The sequence below is a fragment of the Sander lucioperca genome, chromosome 11, assembly GCF_008315115.2.
Source record: "Sander lucioperca isolate FBNREF2018 chromosome 11, SLUC_FBN_1.2, whole genome shotgun sequence".
Classification (NCBI taxonomy): Eukaryota; Metazoa; Chordata; class Actinopteri; order Perciformes; family Percidae; genus Sander; species Sander lucioperca.
The window spans coordinates 1,662,075-1,679,458 of NC_050183.1; the positions used below are offsets into that span (position 1 = coordinate 1,662,075).

Below are 17,384 nucleotides of genomic sequence, written 5' to 3' on the forward strand. Positions count from 1 at the left end.
GCTGATCATACCTGGCACCTACAGTAAATGCATCATGAGGTTTTTTTCTGCCAAAATCCCATGAGCATGTCCCAACCCCCACAGTTTAGCCATGCAAGCGATGGTAGTATGCAGGGCAGTCATTCAGTCCTTCTATGCATAAGCAACATAGGCAATTACCTCGAGCAGAAAATATGCATTTGTGAATCCTGCATATATATCAGAGAAATAAAAAAAAACATTTTTATTTAATTACACTTGTGCTAAACAACACACACTATAATGAGCAGTGTGATGACACGTTGTTTCTTTATTCCATTAGTTAATTTACAGCTCCAAAGTGTAACTTAAAAATACCATTATTCATTCGAAAGCACAACTTGTGGGGTTAGACAGCCACTTTTTGATTATTTTAACAGTTTGCACCCCACTGACCCCTTGGCAGTTCCATCATTAAACATTTCAATCAGGAGAGACTTTGTTGCAGATATGCAAAGTTTATTGTACATATGCATAATATGAAATGTACAGAGTCTTTGGAGATTAGACTCCATCGTTATAAATACATTTTTAAAGGGGTAAAGAAGCCAAGACATATCCCCCCGATGGAGCCTAGATACTGGTGATGGTGGAGAAGGAACCCGGAGACCGAACGTAGGAGCTGTCTGCTGGAAGGGGACTCAGGGTGCTGTGGTTGACGATGACCAGAGGTGGAAGGGGAGGAGGAGGGTTGCACGTTTGCCTGAAAAGACAGCTGACAGCACGGAGAAGACATTTAAAGCAGGATGTCATGCTGTGATTGGATCATGAACTTCGTGGCCAATTGGTTGGTTTACTGAAAAGTGAACACCTCTAAACAGCTGAATAGTTGGTAGGAAGTGAGCGGTGATTAGAAGTCTTCCTGAAAGAATTTACGCTGAGCTCCATTTGTGTGCACAAACATTGCTTTAAACTGCACAGGTACTGCACAGGTTTTAAATGACAGAATTTGCCATTGTGAGCCACCGATAATGTAAAATATGTGCATAATACCCTGTTCTCTCTCACATCCATCAGGTGTATGCATCAGGTGCTCAGTGAAAGTGAAGATAAAATCAGAGCCTTGTTTGTAAAATTGAAAGAGTTGTCTTTTGTCATTTCACATTGAGCAGTCCAACAGCATCCCTCACTTTAAAGTGCCTCATTACCATTGACTTGGCTTTAGCCTGCTAACATTTTCTGTCATTTCTTTGATGATTTTGTTTAAAAAATCTGTCGTTTTGGGGATATAAATCCAGTGATAAAATCCAGTTTAATATAAATAATGTGATATGACGAGCTAATTGAGCTCTTCCACAGCTACTCTTATTTCTCCTCACCCAGTCACTTTTTACAACTGCACTAAGCTTTGCTTTTACTGTGCTCATCCTTTGAACTGAGCCAGCACTGTGGAGTTACACATCAAATGTGCTGATACCAGAATCCACAAAAACAGGTTTCTAAAAGTTCAGAACAAACATTTACATATTCCCATGATGCAATGTATCTATTTAGTTTGTGTTGAACACAGCAATAAAATGAAATTTTTGGTTTGAGACCCATTTAAAAATGACTCGTCACCACTTAAATGCCAAACCTGGACATACTGTGTATTATTCAGCATTTGTGTTAGGCGTTAATTACTCTCACAATAGTAACAGACGTATTGAAAAACACTTTGGGAATTTATACAAATGTGCACATACACACATATACCAATGGGTGATTCATTTTTTGCATTACAGTGACATTAAAATAATTTACAGAGGACAATACATATGAGTAAATACCAAAATAAAGCTGCAAATAAATAAATAAATCTCTTAATCTATTCACACATCCAAAACCATCCACAAATGTTAAAAAAGGCACATTATGATATGCATAACCAAACATGGCTTCTTTCCACAACATGAAAAGTCCAGCTCACTGCTTCCTATAAAAACTATAGAGACAGCAACTGCTTTATGTTGCACCAAACTCTACATACCTTCTAAAGTGACCTTCATGTGTGTACCACGTTCTAACTAAAGCTGACTAAAATGTAGTTTGGCATTGTGTGAAAAAAATAAATAAACTTGAAGGTGTGCTTGCAGGGAACTTACTCATGCCTTTCAATACAGGCATTATCAGTTATCTCTATATTCAAAGTACATATTTGCCAACTACATCTTTGTAGGCTCCAAAGCATTCATGTTTATGCTTTATAACCTACAAAAGCCAAAAGGTATTAAGCAAACACACAGACACACACTAAATTGGTACTGGACCTCACATGAATTCTGAATAGAAACTTAACTCTAAAGTTCCATGTTTCCTCTTTTAACAGTGTTTGCTAAATTATCTTATTAGTTTCCTTTCATTTGTTTTCCTTTTAAATACACACATTTTCAGAATGATGCATCTGCTTTCACACACACATACTCACATAGACATATGCAGCAGTATGCACACAAAAAAACCCCACATCTGTCACACAATTTATATGCACATACAACACACACACACACACACACACACACACACACACACACACGGGATGTGCAGCCACTGTGTTCTTCTTCTCCAGTGAATAACCTCAGGGGCCTGGTGCCCAGAGGACGACAGTTCGATCTGCAGAGGAGGAGATGAAGGTCCGGTCATGGGGGTGCCACCTACACTGGATCACCTTGTCCCAGTGCTCCCCTGCCACCGTCTGAGGGAGGGGCTTTGTTAGGTCACCTGGGGTTGGAGAAAAGAAAAACGTCACACAGGAGTGGCGAACAGTGGGATCTAACCATCAGGCACTGACAGCATTGCGTTGCATTAACATGGTGGCCAAATGATCAGATTAATGCAAGTATATGACTCTTTCAACAGAAAGTGGGACTTGAAAGCTACATTTCTCATGACACTTTTTACACTGCAGGCACCATTTTAATTAAACATGCTATGAAATGTGTACTTTAAAAAGGTGGAATTCTTAAAACATGAAATAATGGGCATCAAGTAAGTTTAACCTTTTCAAAAAGGATTTTATAATCTAAAATGGAATTCAAATGATTCATCTTTAACCCTTTGTGTGTATATTAAGCTTTTTTTCTCTCCCGTGTAGGCATCGCTACCTTGCAGGTCACTGATGATGATTTTGTTGTCGTAAGAGCCGGTGAGGAGATGATGGGCTCCAGGTGAGAAGCGCACCGAGCGGATGTCACTGCTGTGGGGCCGGTATGTCTGGACTATGCGGCCTCCTTTGATGTCATACAACATGCAGGTACTGTCCTCCTGGCCTGTGGCCAGCAGCCGGCCGCTGGGATCCACTGCCACCGAAGCAACTGCACTCCCTGCGTGAGACAGAGTGGTAATAAGTAGAGATGTTCCGATACCAGCATCGATATTGGCTCCGATACTGCCTAAAACGCTGGTATCGGTATCGGGAAGTACTGGAGTTTATGCACCGATCCGATACCACGTAATAAAGCCCTAAAGAAAATCTACATTAAAGTAGTTTATTTATGTTCTTTTTCCATTATAACTGACTGTCAAACTGAATAATAAAAAAGTTCTATGGCATTCATTGTTTGTGTTTGTTCATGTTTTACAAAGAGTTTAACCTGAGCCAGACCGACAAAAAAGATAGAAATAATATCACATCCACACAGGGATAGTAGTATACAGTTGTTAAAACATAATAAAATATATGATACACTGGTATCGGATCAGTACTCAGTATCGGCCGATACGCAAGTTCAGGTATCAGAATCGGTATCGGGAAGCAAAAAATGGTATCGGGCCATCTCTAGTAATAAGTAAAATGGATGCTGCAGCTTAAAAATTGACTGCCTACTATTAGTTGTTTCTTTAACTAGATTTACACTGAAAAACAACAGAACTAGGGATTTGTTTATCTCAATGAGCACCCACTGCTACTCTTTGTTTAGTTTTTTTTTTTTAAATCTATGGGAAAATGACATTAACTTTGACTGATTGGAAGTGTCTAATTTGCAATATGTTCAGTTACTAGCAGCTGTGCCGTGTTCCAGACATCTTCAGGAAGCATTAGTGCCTTCTTGTGGGTCAACTGGGATACTACATTGACCTGTAGCAGTGTGGTACAAGTCATTTGCAGCCACATGAAGAATCCGCCCTAACGAGAGTCATGATGCAACTCACCTGAGCCATGCAGAGTTGTGCCCACCACCCGGACGCAGCTTGGCACCCGCAGGTCCCAGAACCGCACGGTCTTATCCTGGGAGCCAGAGGCAATCATCCACCCTCCCCACGTGTACAAAGTCAGAATGTGACCTGTTCAAACCAAATGGTCACGTCTTAAATACTGTATCTTTACCTAGTTGTACTGAGTTGTTGTGTTTACAAGCCCTGTTTATATCTTGTGATACTGTACTGTTTGTTTCTCATTAGGGAACAATTTAGAAATAATAATCCTACAAAGATCTTTGTAGATGATTCACCATGTCTACAAACTGATTTAAAAACCTGAGAGTTTCCTCAAAACTGTTTCTTTCACAAGGGTAAGAGCTGTGGCTAACGTACCAGTGTGTCCACTCAGGGCGTGAAGGCCTTGTCCTCTCTGACAGTCTGTTGTGTAGATGTTACAGTCTCCGGCCCCGGCACTGATCAAGATGGATCCTCCACTCTCGGGGCCCTCCATGAAGGCCAGGTCCCTGATGGTACCGTCATGCATGCTGAACTCCAGGTCTGGGCCTGAATCAGAGGCACACATTCGGGGTGGAAACAATACCATTACCTCAATTTCCAGTTGAGTATCTCAATTACTCTTTTTGAAACCACATTTCATTTGCTTTTTTATTTTTTTTATTTTTACCAAATCACTTTGACCACAGCAGAAGCAACTCAACCTTTTTTTTCAGAGGTAGAAAAATGCTCATAGGCATGTCAGTAATTATTCAAACATAGGTCTTTTCTGTTCAAGGTAAGTGGCTTAGAAAAACATTACTTAAATACATTAGACATTATTAAAACACATATAATACAGAATAATACCTGTGGCATTGCAGCTGTCTGCATTGAAAGGCAAGACTTTGACATATTTGTCGTTGGAGCCAGTAGCCAACAGTTGTCCACAGTGGCTCCAGGCTACACAGTAGATTGAGCCCTTGTGGTGTTTGTTCCTCCTGAAGCGCACCGCCGGCTGCTTGACTGCACCAGAACCACTGAAAGGGCCAAGAAAATACAGACAAAGAAATGTGTAGGAATGAGTGAATTTTAAAATGTTATATAATTGTGGGAAGAATTGCAACCTGTATTAAAATATTTTGAGGACTGACTTTTGTATGTGTGAATAACTGCATTTTTTCAGTTTTGTTTGGTCAAAAACATGTTTTTTTGTGTGTGCTTCTTACAAAATGCTGGTACAGTCTTCAGCATGTGTCTCTTCATTTGTTCTTATCAACATAATATTGTTGAAGTTCAAACATTCTGCTTTAACATGCAAATAACATTGAAGACAACACATTTTCTCCTTTTTGCTTTCCTTGCTAATGATCAAAATTGCTCACATGATGCACAAATCCCCAGTGTACTTGCATGCACATTTACAGTAACCCCATGCTGCCACCACACGTTAAGTTGAAACACTTTTTTGGCTGGATAGTTTTCTGTCTAGTTTCTGTGTGTCTAGTACATAAATAATCTATCACCTTGTAAGAATATCTCATAGTTTGGATTTGTATGTGCCTGTAAATGGCTTCTACCTGGTGGTCAGGGTTTCTGGGTAGCCACAGACTCTCAGGGTTTTTGAGTTGGAGCCGACAGCATAGAGCGCTCCAGAGGGATGGAAGGCCACCGCACGCACCGCCTGTGTGTCCTCGAGCTGGTTCACTTTAACAAACTGTGCTTTGGACTTCCCCGGCTGTATAAAATCAGAAAGATAATCCTTTCAACTCTGATCTACGTGTACATCAGCATAGATTTTTAAAACACAAATACCCTTCGGGCTAACCTTTAGGAAACAGGTCAAACACGTGTACCTATTTTATAGTATTTAGTTGGAAAGTCAAAGGTTTAGGTGGTTACAGAGAAACAATGGGCCTATTAATACTAAAATAGCTATGGAAATAATATTAAAAAAATAATACTTAAGCAGTTTGCTGTTACCTCTTCAGAGTTACGTGTCACAGAGCAGCCAGAATCATCTTGGACTGTGGGACAAGACCCTCTGATCCTCTCAGCACTGATAATAAACACGCACACACACACACACACACACACACACACACACACACACACACACACACACACACACACACACAGCTAGAAAGATAAATTCATTCTATACTAGTTTAATTTATTTTGTACACTGTTATTATTTCATAATTGATAGTGACTCCTTAATATAAAGATCAGCATTTTTAAATGCTGCAGAGCAACACTGGATTGTGTCCTGCTTACTGTTCAATATTAAATCAATATATAATGTTAAAACTGTTATTTGAAGATAACTAGTCAACATCAAATTATCCAAGCATGATTTTGACAGAAAGAATGTATATGATATCCTATCAAAACTGAAGCCAAGCAGGCCAGTAGTTCTGGGAGTGGTGTGATAATGACATGACCACACACTCGGAAGGCTCTAACCTCTGACTGGCAGGAACTGGGGACTCGCTGAGGGAAGGCAAGCCGTGGCTCCCGGCCCCTGATGGGGTGCTGCTGACCCCTCCACCTGGCTTGTCCCTTGGCGGCCCGGTGTCTGGGGTGTGGCGGGTGTTGGTGGTTCTGGGACTGGATGTGCTGGTGTTCCCTGTCAGTCCGTTCCACTGTGTCATCATCTCATCTCCAATGCCCATGTTCATCTCCTCCAACTTCTGAATGGATCTGGATAAAAAACAAGAACTCTTTGTATCAACAAGATAGCACTGAGGTTGTGTTTTGTTCATTACATCACTGATGTTGAATCTTTTAATATGATTTCCTCACCTACTGAGGAAGGTCTCAGTGAGGTTGTTTTGGGCTCCATTTGGCGGCTTCACCCCTCCCTCCAGCAGCATCTGCTGGTAGAGCTGTCTCTGCTGCTGCTTCTGCTCCAGATGCTGCTGCACGCGGAGACGCTGCCTGTAATACTCCTGGATGTGCTCTGTGGAGTCAGGACGCTGGACAACACATATGCACATAGCGAGTCAAAAATAAACACACTTTAAGGCTTGATTTTGCAAAACATGTAGAAAAAAAGCATTTTTTTTGACAGGATTTGTTTTACCTGGACATGCCCTGTAACCTGAATGAAGAATATTTATCACTTTCAGTATTCTCTGCTTCAATGCTTGGCAGTGCTAATTACCACTACACACACACACAAACGCACAAGAGCACACACGCAAGGGCACACACACCAGATTATAATAGACAAACTCTCTCCGAAGAGCCACTACTGACAACTCCCAAGGCCTCGTCCTCCATCATCCATCCCATAAAAAGTTTTCAAGGACCTCATCATAACCAGCAGGTCTACAGTATATTCCCCTTCACCCCACACACACACACACACACACACACACACACACAAAACAATCCAATCTCAAGCTACTTTGCTCCTCTGGATGGGACTTGGGATGCATAAAGATGAGTGATGATGGAAGCAGCAGGCCATCTTGGGTGTGACCGCACATCAAACCAGACTATCTCCCTCCAGTGTCCATGACCTCCACCCTCTTCACTGGGGCAGGGGGCTTGAAGGCGCTGGTGCCCCTTGGACAGGTGTGGTCAAGAATTGGGGAAGGATTTATGAGGCAGTGGAGGTGTGGAGACGAGGTGGTTCAGAAGGTTGAGGGAGAATCAATTCTAAATCTCTTACATCTAGAGGAATGACTGTGGAGGGAAGACAGACTGACAATCTTGACTTTGACTTAAGTGACCAGACAGACAACCATGACTATTTCTTTTTACAGTCTTCACACGAATCATGAAACCAAGTCAGCCTGAGAAACCAAACGTAGGAGACACTCCACTGCTGAGAGTCTGCAGTTCTTATTACCTCATTTGTTTCCGTGCTGCAGGGTGGCCCACCATCTTTTCCAGGAGTCAGAGGTGTGCGTGTGGTGTTGGGTCCATCCAGCCCATGTGGTTGCTTCCTATAGTCAGGAAAATATGACAAACTCTTGAACTTGATCATAGATCGTAGTGATCTCACTTTGCACCAGCTGTGCACATTACTTGTATCCAGCAGGTGGAGCCAGAGAACTGGCAAACTGTTTACAGTAGTTCTTTCATGTGAAGCCTCAGAGCACGGTCTCCATCTACAGTATTACTTAGTGGTGTAACATTTTTATTTGCAGTAACCTTGTAAAGTAAACCTGTCGGTTCATCTCTGATGATTTGATGGACTTTAAACACATCTTGCCTTACTTCCTACAGTAAGTGTTTCCTAATCCTAACGTAGGCTGTAGTAATGGCCAAATGAGCCATGGAGACCCTACTAAAACAACATTTAAGCAGTAAAAAAAATTATTGTTAATTTTTGAAAGTTTTTTCAAAAATTAAAAAGTCTCAACATGATTCCAACATATTATTAGCAAATACAAATCCCCACTGATGAAAGGCTTACTGGCCTATAGGTAATGTAAGGTAGCCATCTACAGATACAGTTCATCCCAAAGAATTGACTGTTCCACATGTGTGATTAATATTTTGTGATTTAAGATTTATAAAATCATGCCAACAATTATTAGGCTATTTGAATAGCTTCCTATTCTATGCAAAAAATGAATATATACATGCTTTAGGCTGCCCTAAAAGCTATAGTAGGACCAGATTAATATGCAACTTCAACTCAAGAAGGGGGGGGTCCCTGCTCCCTCTCTCTTTCAGTTAAGGGGTCCTTGGCTTGAAAAACGCTGAAGACCCCTGCTCTAAAACATACTAGTTAGCATAAGTATCTCTAATTTACAGCCTTAATTTAGTAAAAGCCTCAGTACTATAATTATCAAAAATGAGTCATAAGGTGAAGGCTGTAGATATATTGCATCCATCAACACTGCTGTACTGCAGAATAATATGCTTTGTGCAGCACAGTAGGAGATGACTGATGAGGCAGTATGTCTCTGTTAAAGCAGGGCTAATGGGATTAATGGAGCTACAAATTGTGTCATACATCAATATCTACCACTGGGTTTAAATCTAACGTTCCACATGCACATGCAAAGGGAGAAAGCTTGGTAAGAAAGCTCCGGGAGTATGATATATTATTTCTGAGTATAATATTATTACATTATTAACTCCACCAATCTGGTATTTCAAGCAGATATAACTATCACCAAAAATCATTTCTCCCAGGTGTGCAAGCTTCTTACTTTTCAGGTGAATCGTCCTGCTGATGCACATTATTCTCCACAAGGCTCCGACTAAGAGCAGACTTCATGTTCACCTCCATGCCTCTCTTGTCCTGGGCTGCCAGACCGTGGGACAGGCCGTCCAAAGCCGGGTTGAGGGATCTGGACATGTAGGTGTCCGCTGAATGAGGCCTCTGGCGAAAGGGTGAAGTAGGGCAGGGGGACAGGCGGTTGATTAATGGAGTGAGGAGGTCGGCGTGGCCAGCCTTACTGGGCTTCACTAGACGGTCCACATGGATGTTAAGGGTCTTTTGCTGGAAGGCGCAGGAAAAGGCACCTGGAGAGACGTTCTGCAGCCAGGAGAGCAGTGACAAGTCCAGTTCATCACAGCCATTCCCGCAAAGCAAATCCACACCGAGCAACACCTCACCCTCTGTGATCTCCTCACCAGTTGCTTTACTCTAGAAAACAGAAACAGAGGGGTTTTGACCACCAACCTTTGTAACCTTGTTTTGAAAAGTGCTGTATAAATAAAGTTTAATATTATTATAACATAGGGGGAACCCTTTTCAATGTATGCCCTCAGCTATTGAAGTCTATTGAAATGGACTGTGGATGATTAAAATATAATGCATGCATTTCATGTCACGTTCAGGGGCCGCACAAAATGTTTCTGAGGACCGCCATTGCACTTGACTAGTGTGTACTGTACTTTGACATTTTTTATGAAATACTATTCTATGACTTTTTCATGACATACTATGACTTTTTTATGACATACTATGACTTTTCTATGACCTTTATATGACTTTTTTCATGACATACTATACTATGACTTTTAATGACATACTATACTATGAGTCGTTTAAGATTTTTTTCGTGACGTAATTTACTATGACTTTTTTATGACTTTTTATGGCATACTATACTATGACCTTTTTATGTCTTTTTTATGACATACTATTTTATGACTTTTTGTCTATCATACTATACTATGACTTTTTAAAGATTTTTTTATGAAATACTATACTATGACTTTTTATGACTTTGTTATGGCATACTCTACTATGACATTTTTAATGATTTTTATGACATAGTATATTATGACTTTTTTATGATTTGTTTATGACATACTATACTATGACTTTTTAATGATTTTTTATGACATAATATACTATGAATTTATTATGACTTTGTTATGGCATACTCTAACTATGACATTTTTAATGATTTTTATGACTTACTATATTATTACTTTTTTATGATTTTTATGACATACTATACTATGACTTTTTAAGATTCTTTTATGACATACTATATTATGACTTTTATGACTTACTATACTATGACTATTTTAAGATTTTTTTATGACATACTATACTATGACTTTTTTATGACACAGTTTGTTATGACATACTATACTATGACTTTTTAAAGATTTTTTATGACATACTATACTATGACTTTTTTTAAGATTCTTTTATGACATTCAGCTCACCCAGTAGAGTGCGCGCTCCATGTAGCTGAGTCCTTGGCAGCGGCCCGGGTTCATATCTGACCTGCGGCTCTTTGTTTTGTGTCATCCCCTCTCTTTCTCTCCCCCATTTCCTGTCTATCCTCTGTCACTATCTAATAAAGGGAAATGCCCCAAAAAATAAACTTTTAAAAAAAAAGATTATTTTATGACATACTATACTATGACGTTCTTGTGACTTTTTAGGACATACTTTACTATGACTTTTTATGATTTTTGTATGACACATTGTCATTTTTTGTAATTATTTTTTTCATGACATACTATGACTTTTCAATGATTTTTTTATGACAAACGTTATTATGACTTTTGTCGACATTTTATGACATACTATACTATGACTTTTTATGACATACTTTACTATGACTTTTTTATGACATACTATACTATGACTTTTTCATGATTTTTTTCATTACACATTTTGTCATTTTTTTTAAGGCATACTATACTATGACTTTCTTTTGACTTTTTTATGACATACTATGCTATGACTTTTTATGATTTGTTTATGACATACTATACTATGACTTTTTAAAGATTTTCTTATGACATACTATACTATGACTTTTTTATGACATACTATACTATGACTTTTTTATGATTTGTTTATGACATACTATACTATGACTTTTTAATGATTGTTTTATGACATACTATACTATGACTTTCTTTTGACTTTTTTATGACATACTATGCTATGACTTTTTAAAGATTTTTTATTACATACTATACTATGACTTTTTTATGACATACTATACTATGACTTTTTTATGACATACTATACTATGACTTTTTTATGATTTGTTTATGACATACTATACTATGACTTTTTAAAGATTGTTTATGACATACTATACTATGACTTTCTTTAGATTTTTTTATGACATACAATAGTATGACTTTCTTGTGACTTTTTTCATGACATACTATACTATGACTTTTTTCATGACATATATTATGAATTTCTTTCGACATTTTATATCATACTATACTATGACTTTTTATGACATACCGTACTATGACTTTTTTAAGATTTTTTCATGACATACTTTACTATGACTTAAACTTCATGATTGTTTATGACACATTTTGTCATGTTTTTTTATGACATACTACTATACTATGACTTTTTTTATGGCATCCTATATTATGACCTTTTTATGACTTTTTTCAACCTTTTTATGGCATACTATACTATGACTTTTTTATGACATACTGCTATGACCTATTAGGACTTTTTCGACATTTTATGACCTACTATACTATAACTTTTTTACGACATACTATAACTTTTAAAGATTTTTTTATGACATACTATACTGTTGTATGCCCTTTTTAATGGCATACTATGCTATGACTTTTTAAAGAGTTTTTTATGACACATTTTGTTATGATTTTTTTATGATATACTATGACTCTTTTATCATTTGTTTATAACGTACTATACCATAACGTTTTTTTATGACACATTTTGTCATAATTTTTTATGACACATTTTGTTATGATTTTTTATGACATACTAGGACTTTTTTATGGCATACTATACTATGACCTTTTTATGACTTTTTTCTTGACATACTATCCTATTACTTTTTTATGATTTTTTATGACATACTATACTATTACTTTTTTATGATTTTTTATGACATACTATATTATTACTTTTTTATGACACATTTTGTTTTGACATACTATATTACGACCTTTTTATTATTTTTTATGGCGTACTATACTATGACTTTTTAAAGATTTTTTATGACATACTATGCTATGACTTTTTTTTGACATTTTATGACATACTATACTATGACTTTTTATGACATACTATACTATGACCTTTTAAAGACCTTTTTATGACTTTTTTCATGACTTACTATATCAGGATTTTTTTTCGATATTTTATGACATACTATACTATGAGCTTTTATGACATACTATACTATGACTTTTTTATGACATACTATACTATGACTTTTTTATGACACATTTTGTTTTGACATACTATATTACGACCTATTTATTATTTTTTATGGCGTACTATACTATGACTTTTTTATGACATACTATACTATGACTTTTTAAAGATTTTTTATGACATACCATAATATGACTTTTATGACATATATGACATTTATGACATTTTTGTGTGAGCCTTGATGATTTTGAATAAATGTAAGAGTGCAATTAGACCTACCATGTTTTAAAACTTCAAATAGGATTTGATATGCAATTAAGATTACATTAGATGAAACAAATGATTTCAAACCAGACAAGGTTTTGTACCAGCAAACTTTGGGGTACCTTGCATTAAAATAGATCTTAATGGATATTTGAGTACATCTACAGGTGTGGAGAGGTAGCATTAGGTTTGAGCCTTTTAAGAGCCACTGACGTTTTCATGTAAGCCTTTACATTTTTAGGGAATCACATTACCTGACAGAACTCAACACAGCACTCGTAAAGAATCCCTTTGATGAGCAGCTGGAAGAGGCGGTTCCCGCTCGCCCTGAAGCCTGCCTCGCTCAGCTTCCTGTCTGCAGGGATAAACTCAGCTACCATAGCACAGGCTTCCTCGAAACAGTGGACACGTGCCGTGCTTGGGTTCCAGTCTTTGAACTCTGCGTGGTGGGTGAGGCGAGGCAGGGTGAGGAGGAGACACAGCTTGCTGTAGTCATCCTTGGTCGGACAGAACTCCTCCAGACTGTGGAGGCACTTGACTGCCGCTTGCATGGAGAGCTCCAGCTGTTGTTGAGAACAATTCAAAGAGGAGAAGTGATTATGTAGCCGTGTTTGTGTGTAAGTTTTACAAGATGCTTCATATTCACACACAGCGTTATCATCTCAATTCAATCACAGGCTTCTTCTGCTGACCACCGAGCAGCTCCATTGGAGCAGAGAGATATTAGCTTGCCATGTTCAAGGGCATTGTGACTGTATTTTGTTTCCCTGCTAGTGTCCTTCTGGTGGTGAGCCCACTCTGATGACCACCAGGCTTCCTTTGTTAGGAGGCTATTTTCAAAATACAAATACTCATACTAATTTCCTCATTAAATATTTACGTACATTCTGAGGGTCTTCAGCAGCAGATATGGCATTATTTATACACAGAGCTTCCAGAAACTTCTGCTTCAGGATGATGTAGCGGAACCTAGGAAGGAAACACAAATCTCAGTATAAAGAAATATACTTTATAAGACATCAATTGATTAAGCCTCAAGTGACATTTCCTGATAAACATGTTACTCAATTAGGTAGGACAACTGAGTTTAAAAATGTTCTTTGTGTTCTTTGTGTTGAGTGTTTGGTAAGAAACAGAGGCTGTCTGTAATATGACATGATCATGCTGCAACAGTACCAGAACTTAACCCAAGACATTACTTAAACATGCATCTGATTGAAATGATGCCCCACATTATTTCTCTCACCTTTTCTTGTCAAACTTTTCCATTCCTTCTAGAGGTTGAATGAACTGCATCACCTCCTCCCACTGGCCGTCAAGAATGAGTTGCCTGTTGAAAGCAGCAAATGAACAATTTAAGAGGTCTCTGAAAACCTTATTCCCATCACAGTGGTGCAGTCAACCGCAACAATCTGAAATAAGATAACACTGGCAAATGGTGGAAACATGCACCTGAGGTGACTGACACACGAACAAACCCAGATCCTAACACACAGCTCTGCCTGCTACAAATGTCTTTAAAACTGAAAGTCGAATCTTCCCTCTCAGGACACTATGGTCTTCTTCTTTCTGCCAAATTAATCTGGTGTACAGTCATACCTGAGGAAGAGCATGTCGTCAGAGTAGAGTCCATTAATGACTCCGCTCTCCTTCTCCAAGGCCAGCATGCTGATGTGCAGCTTCCTGGAGTTCAGGAAGTCCAGCATCACCTTGATCACCTCTGCCTCCTTGATGCTGATCGTCTCGTCTGCCGTCATGATTACAGGTCTATGGTGGCAGCGTACAGCTGGCTGGAATAGAGACAGAAGGAAGAGGAGATGGACATGTTGTTGACAAAGTTGTATAAAAAAAAGAAAAATGCTTATGGTTCACAACTTGATTTAACCTGAGAGTCATTCTAAAATGACCATACATATCCACAATTTAAGGGAAATGCTCCCTTTTTCCATTAAATTGCTTGATGTTACACTAAAAAAAGAAGATTGAACTGATTTGTTGAACCAACAAAGATTTTGTCAGTATTTAGTTACTATCATAGTTATTGCTTAAAATACAATCACTTCCAAATTTCAGGAATCTCACAGCATTATTAACATGCAATATTAACTGCTGACAAATTGTGTAAAATGGAAAACCATTTTTATTGGCTTTAAGAAACATGGCAGGTAAGTTGTAGACCAAATAATTATTTTTCTGATATGCAGCACTTCATAAACAGTATTATCTGTCACTGTGTGGGCAGAGATGTGTGTGAACCAAGAGGAGAGGGTGCCCAGACAGCTTCACAGTTTGCGATCAATGTTAATGATGTAAACACTTACAAATGCTCATGCTCACTTCTATTACACACTGTCGTCCAATGGTTTACACATACCAATTACAATACATTCCTACAGTGACTTCTAGTGTGTCCAGCTGCACAGTGTCCAGATGGTTTAAATGATAATTTATTACCAACACTTATATTCTGGCATGCATGTGCTTTTAAATGATTGTGCTCTCTGGTATTTGTTCAACTCCAGTGGCACAGCGTTGTAGCATATTCCTACAGGAACTTAGTTTAACAGTATGTTAAAAGTGATCTTACATAGTGCTGTAGCATTCTAATGAGGGCTTGCAGTGTCTAACTAAACATTTTAAAATGACCTAATTGCACAATAGGATGGATATTTTTTCTATGATCCTGGTAAGAAATGTTTTTATTTTAGGCACTTCTTTAGCGTCGAGGTGTAAATAGTTAACACAGCAACATTACATAGGCAGCTATACGAAGACATAGGGGATCTTCATTATGCATAACCCGCCCTTGTAAGTGCAGTAAAATGCTGAGAGAGCAGTGATGCCTCCGGGTGTCTGTGGAGGAGACAGAGCAGCCGGTGACACCGCCCTGTTCCTCACCGCACACAAAAAAACAGCATCCAGCTCTTTGGTTCTGGATGTGACAGCAGTAGGTCTGCGGCCCAAACCTGACAGCCTCAGCACTTTATCTGCACTTAGACACACCTTTACATGAGCATGACGGCACATATAGCGCCTACTCACTCACGCGGCCAGTTCAGTGGACAGACATGCAGAACAACAAAAGCTAACAATGTCATTCGTTTGCCTTCTTATTCTTAATGTGCAGGATATCGCGTATGGGCTACACCGGCGGCGGTACCTAGGCTAACACGCCGCCGTGAATCCGTGCCAACTCCTCACCTGTCAGTCTGCGCCAACAACACGCCGCATTAAAGTCGCTCCAATCCGTCCGCAGTCTCCTAAATGTATCAGTATCTACGAATAGGACAGGAAAGCGCTGTTTTGGGTGGATATCCCAGTCAGCGTCTAGCGTCTACAGAAAGGTCCCTTCTGCCCTCTTTCTTTCTTGTACACAGCTCGCGGTTGCCATGCGGACGCAGCCGCAAATCACCAATCAACTGTAGCGATGACGCCCTGAGGTCACACCTTCAACACACTTTAACTGATGGAGAGGGGCATTAAGATGGTTAGGCTAGTGTCACTCTAAATGTAACTAAATATTAATAAATACATTAAGAAAAAACAAAATAACAGCACGTGTTTTATGTTTTCTCTTAGGTTTCCTTAGCCTATAACGTTAACATACATCGGTTAGTGAATTTGGTAAAAGCCGTTAGCCAGTAACGTTATTCATAGCAACAAATGCCATATAAATTACCCAAAAGTGTTTGTCTGCATTGCCTCCATAATATTTCACAAACCAGACCTGTAACGTCCCTTTTATTTATTTTTTCCCAAATATTCTAATTTATTATTTTACTTGTTATGTTCGGCATACATTAGGCCCTTTATCGAGTGTATTTCGTCTCTCTTTATCGTAGGCCTTATCGTCTTTATTCAGTTTTTATTTCAAATATTTTTCTTGTTGTTTAGTTCTTGATCTCGCACTTTCCCATATTGTATTGTGCTCCCATCTGACTGACAGTCTGAATGTGTTTGTGGACTGTAGAAACTGAATTGCCCTGCGGGAATAAATAAAGCTATCTGTATCTGTAATACATATTGTTCTTGTGTTCATCAATTGTCCTTCCAAAGGTCTATAATTCTGTGTGGTGACACATTTCCACAATTTGGACAATAAAGTTCCTCTAATAAAATGTGCCTCTGTGACTAGTTATATGTAACTTCATCTCCTGCTCTAGGCCTAACTAAACTCAGCTACATGATACACAATTATGTATTGTAAGCTTGAAAACAATTAGTGACCCAGCTTACCTAAGAGATTGCTTTGCCAAAATGAAGTGTTTGATGTCTAACAATTTTCTCCAGCTCAATGAGGATAAGACTGAGATAAAACAAATACATGCCTTGAAAATGATACTGTTGCCTCACACAAAAGTGTTGATATATTGTTACCGTAAAGTGT

The 17,384-nt window shown here is 38.5% G+C and overlaps 1 protein-coding gene across 1 annotated transcript; it reads right to left on the reverse strand.

The window, feature by feature from the left end:
- Positions 1 to 906: 906 nt before the first annotated feature.
- Positions 907 to 16,534, reverse strand: LOC116055468 (WD repeat-containing protein 47-like). Its single transcript, XM_031307485.2, has 16 exons — positions 16,199 to 16,534; positions 14,597 to 14,787; positions 14,244 to 14,327; positions 13,882 to 13,966; positions 13,252 to 13,560; positions 9,306 to 9,745; positions 7,991 to 8,087; positions 6,937 to 7,109; positions 6,598 to 6,834; positions 6,115 to 6,190; positions 5,712 to 5,869; positions 5,002 to 5,171; positions 4,531 to 4,701; positions 4,150 to 4,281; positions 3,102 to 3,320; positions 907 to 2,718 (listed from the first exon to the last, which is right to left on the reverse strand). Exons 2-16 carry the CDS (start codon positions 14,752 to 14,754, stop codon positions 2,576 to 2,578), a joined length of 2,652 nt encoding a protein of 883 aa, XP_031163345.1. The 5' UTR covers positions 14,755 to 14,787; positions 16,199 to 16,534; the 3' UTR covers positions 907 to 2,575.
- Positions 16,535 to 17,384: the final 850 nt, after the last annotated feature.

What these genes read in the sequence shown, in the direction of transcription:
- LOC116055468 (XM_031307485.2), bottom strand. Translation starts at nt 14,754, where the DNA reads ATGACGGCAGACGAGACGATCAGCATCAAGGAGGCAGAGGTGATCAAG. An exon ending in CCAGAAACCCTGACCACCAG is followed by an intron (nt 5,172 to 5,711) that starts GTAGAAGCCATT and finishes TGGCCCTTTCAG; the next exon opens with TGGTTCTGGTGCAGTCAAGC. An exon ending in CGCCCTGAGTGGACACACTG is followed by an intron (nt 4,282 to 4,530) that starts GTACGTTAGCCA and finishes TGGTTTGAACAG; the next exon opens with GTCACATTCTGACTTTGTAC.